Genomic DNA, 3,128 nt, shown 5'->3' with positions numbered 1-3,128 from the left:
TGTACATCTCCCACATCGGCAGTCCAACACTGATGACTAAGTTTGATTTCGCGTAATTTCGGCTTGATTCGGACATTCAGTCATTTCCAGGTCATTTCATCGAATTTCTCGGTCGAGGGCCCCCTGGGTCCACTGAGACCCTCAACCCTAAAGGTGGCAAGAATAATTGCCTGGTCTGCGCGCGTCTAGCGCGCGCTAGGCATCTGAAGGTCAGGTCGCTTTCAGCGACCAAATGACCGTCTGCAACTAGTCACAAAAAATTGACCATGACCCTTGCCCATGACCAAGTGGTCCAACACTGGTCGGAACGGACAGAGAATCAGATAACTATGAAAGGAATTTTTGCACAGGCGCTCGAGGTTATGGATGTTCATTGACCGTTGCAAGCAAGGTGATATTTCCGCCGCGCTGTAACAGGTCATGGGGGAGAGAGATGAGTGTATGGGACCGGCGACCAAAATTTTGTGGGGATAAAGATACGGTCGGACACACCGTTCACAACTTCGTGAGCGGTACCGAGCAACCCCGAATTCTTTTTACCTCGAGATCGCAATCCTACCTTACCTACGTAAATCCCAGGATATCCCAGTGTTCACAATAATCTCGAGGCGTATCTAGGGCGGATGAAGTCCATAGCGCACGGACGAAATTTTGCCCAAGGATTTTGGCTACTGTATAAATCATTTTGCATTGGAAAGTCGCCGGAATGAACGGATCCAGGGCGAAACCGATAGCGTACGGATACATCGTGTTTTATGAACCCTCTAACGCTTCCGCTCAAACTATTGGAGTCTGAGCATCTGACGCTAGACACCCCGCAGTTGGCGCGAGTAATACAACCATGCATTCAGAGCTGGTTCATACGATTCATACGGCGGATGGTACAATGTAAGCTGAGGTTTCTGCTAGATCGCAAAATCATTCACATACTCGTTCTCGAAGCCCTATTAATCAGAGGTGAATACATAGAGACAGGATGTTTTGGGTTACCTGGTTGAATCATACGCCTTAACTATCACTGCCTCCAAGAGCAGCTTCGTCCGCCAATCTTTCCGCCAATGGCAGTGGAAGTTCCAGTAGCGAGACAAGCTGAAAAGAGTAGAGGCTGATTTACGAAGCCCCTCCACCACTAGCTCTTCCGCCCACAGCCGCTGTCGTCCCCGAATGCGAAGACATCTATGTGAGAGACTAAGCAGGATATCGATGAGAACTTAAGCAGAACAGCAGAACAGGGCGCGGATTCATACTTCTTGATTCTGATAAAGATACCCGGGGAAGGTTAATAAGGATCTAATCCTGATCAGTTTAGGCGGAACACTGTTAGAAGGGGAATAAGGCACATATTAACATTATTGCGGAGGAGCCGCAAAGGTTGGTTTTTGACGTTCGCTCATCGATATCATCGACCTTTGTCTGAAAATTATCTGAAGGCGGGGACAGCGAGCAGTATAGCCCTGATGACAAGGTGAATAGTCAAGCATTGGTAGATTTGGACAAAGCTACCGGTGGGGCTCGTTTTTCTCGATGGGAATTTTAAGAACGATGATCGCAAAACCAAAAGTTGTTCGAAATAAACAATAGACAACATAGGAAGATCGCCGGCATGCCGGACCGTAGGATTGCTTGTTCCACATCATGCAGGACGGTGTGGACCAGCTTCATTATAATCCTTTCGCAGCTCCCGTAGACTCACGCTCAAGATCATTATCTACTTCATCCCTACAAAACACTTCATTCTTTCCAACTTCACCAAGTACACTATCTGTCACTGCAAATATTCATAATGATGATAGAGGATTCTGTGCTGGAGGGGACAACCAACACACAGAGATAAGAAAAGCTCAGGCCGAAGACGCCAGTATCCTCGATCATCACCCGCTGCGCAGTGCTGGACTATCTAATAGCTTCGAAGATGCCGGAGTCACCAGGCCACATTTGACCCGCATTCTGGACAGTGATCGTTTAGTCGACGTACCTTCATTTCCTAACAATGAAGAAGACGATGAAGAAGACACTGGCCAAGATGAAGCTACTTCAAATGAAAAGGTAGTCATTGTTCACGAAGTGAGTGAAATTTGGTTAAATCAGGTTCGAATCCTTGCTTACGTCGCGTCACGCTATGTACTCAGGTCTCTTCCAAAGACTCCTTAGCCGGCGTCGCTTTGAAATATAGAATCAATCTTACTGAGCTACGGCGGGCAAATCATCTGTGGTCTTCAGATTCAATACATCTCCGGAACACACTTTATATCCCACTCGAGAAAACCTCATTACCTCCACCAACTGTCACTCCCAGCTTCGCCTCCTCATCGGATGAACCAGCTTCCTTCTATTCTCATAAATTTACTGTACCGGAAGCTATCCAATCTCCGACAGCGACAACGATTTCGTCGTCAGCCATTCGCCGAATTCCTGCATCAGAACTGTCTTTCTTCCCTCCATCGTCCAGGACGTCTGCTTTGTCAAATTCATCGTCCCCGTCACCTCTGTCACAGCCGCGACCTTCTAATAGTAGAATTATCCACAATCGACATGCGACAACTCCTGCCCCGTCGTTAAACACGATTCTGACAGCGTTGCCCATCGCGGCATCTACCCGAGATACGATCATAGCTAGATTGTCATTTGACAGTCCTAGCTCGAGCTACAACGACCAAGAGCGTGAGCCGTACCTCAATGTTCATGAGGGACATGAGCTTGCCGATGTTCAAGCTAGGCGCGAGCCATCTCGTCGTTCACTCGAGGAAGACTGGCAGGGATATCTCGACGGGGCCACTACAAAGCTTTTGAAGAATAGCCAGTCAACATTCACGAATGATCCCGTTTTTAAACAGCCCGATATCTCTGCCATAAACCCTGATTGGAAGGCTAGGAGGGAGCGAGTCGGGCCAAATTTCAATGGACATGGACGAAGCTTTTCCGAAGAGTATACTGGACCGGCTCTTTCTCTACCCAGCATATCATCCACCCGAATACGGAATGTTCAATTAGAGCCCTCTCCTGTCATGCAAATACCAATTAAAAATAATGAGAATTCGAGTCAACTATGTTCGATGCTATGTTCGACGGGCACAAAGAAGACTGATCTGGCGCTGATAGAATTAGACCCAAAAGTTGAACAAGCGTAA

At 47.6% G+C, this 3,128-nt stretch overlaps 1 protein-coding gene across 1 annotated transcript; it reads left to right on the top strand.

Annotated features, from left to right (window-relative positions):
- Positions 1–1,635: 1,635 nt before the first annotated feature.
- C8R40DRAFT_1173276 (uncharacterized protein) lies at positions 1,636–3,128 on the top strand (the record flags this gene model as incomplete). The annotated part of the gene is made up of 2 exons (XM_046231998.1): positions 1,636–2,064; positions 2,130–3,128. The coding sequence occupies 2 exons, from the start codon at positions 1,636–1,638 to the stop codon at positions 3,126–3,128; spliced, it is 1,428 nt and encodes a 475-aa protein (XP_046083960.1).

The sequence above is a fragment of the Lentinula edodes genome (assembly GCF_021015755.1).
Source record: "Lentinula edodes strain Le(Bin) 0899 ss11 chromosome Unknown C8R40scaffold_29, whole genome shotgun sequence".
NCBI lineage: Eukaryota > Fungi > Basidiomycota > Agaricomycetes > Agaricales > Omphalotaceae > Lentinula > Lentinula edodes.
The sequence above is the reverse complement of the archived record's forward strand: the minus strand, read 5'-3'. Positions and strand labels throughout refer to the sequence as shown.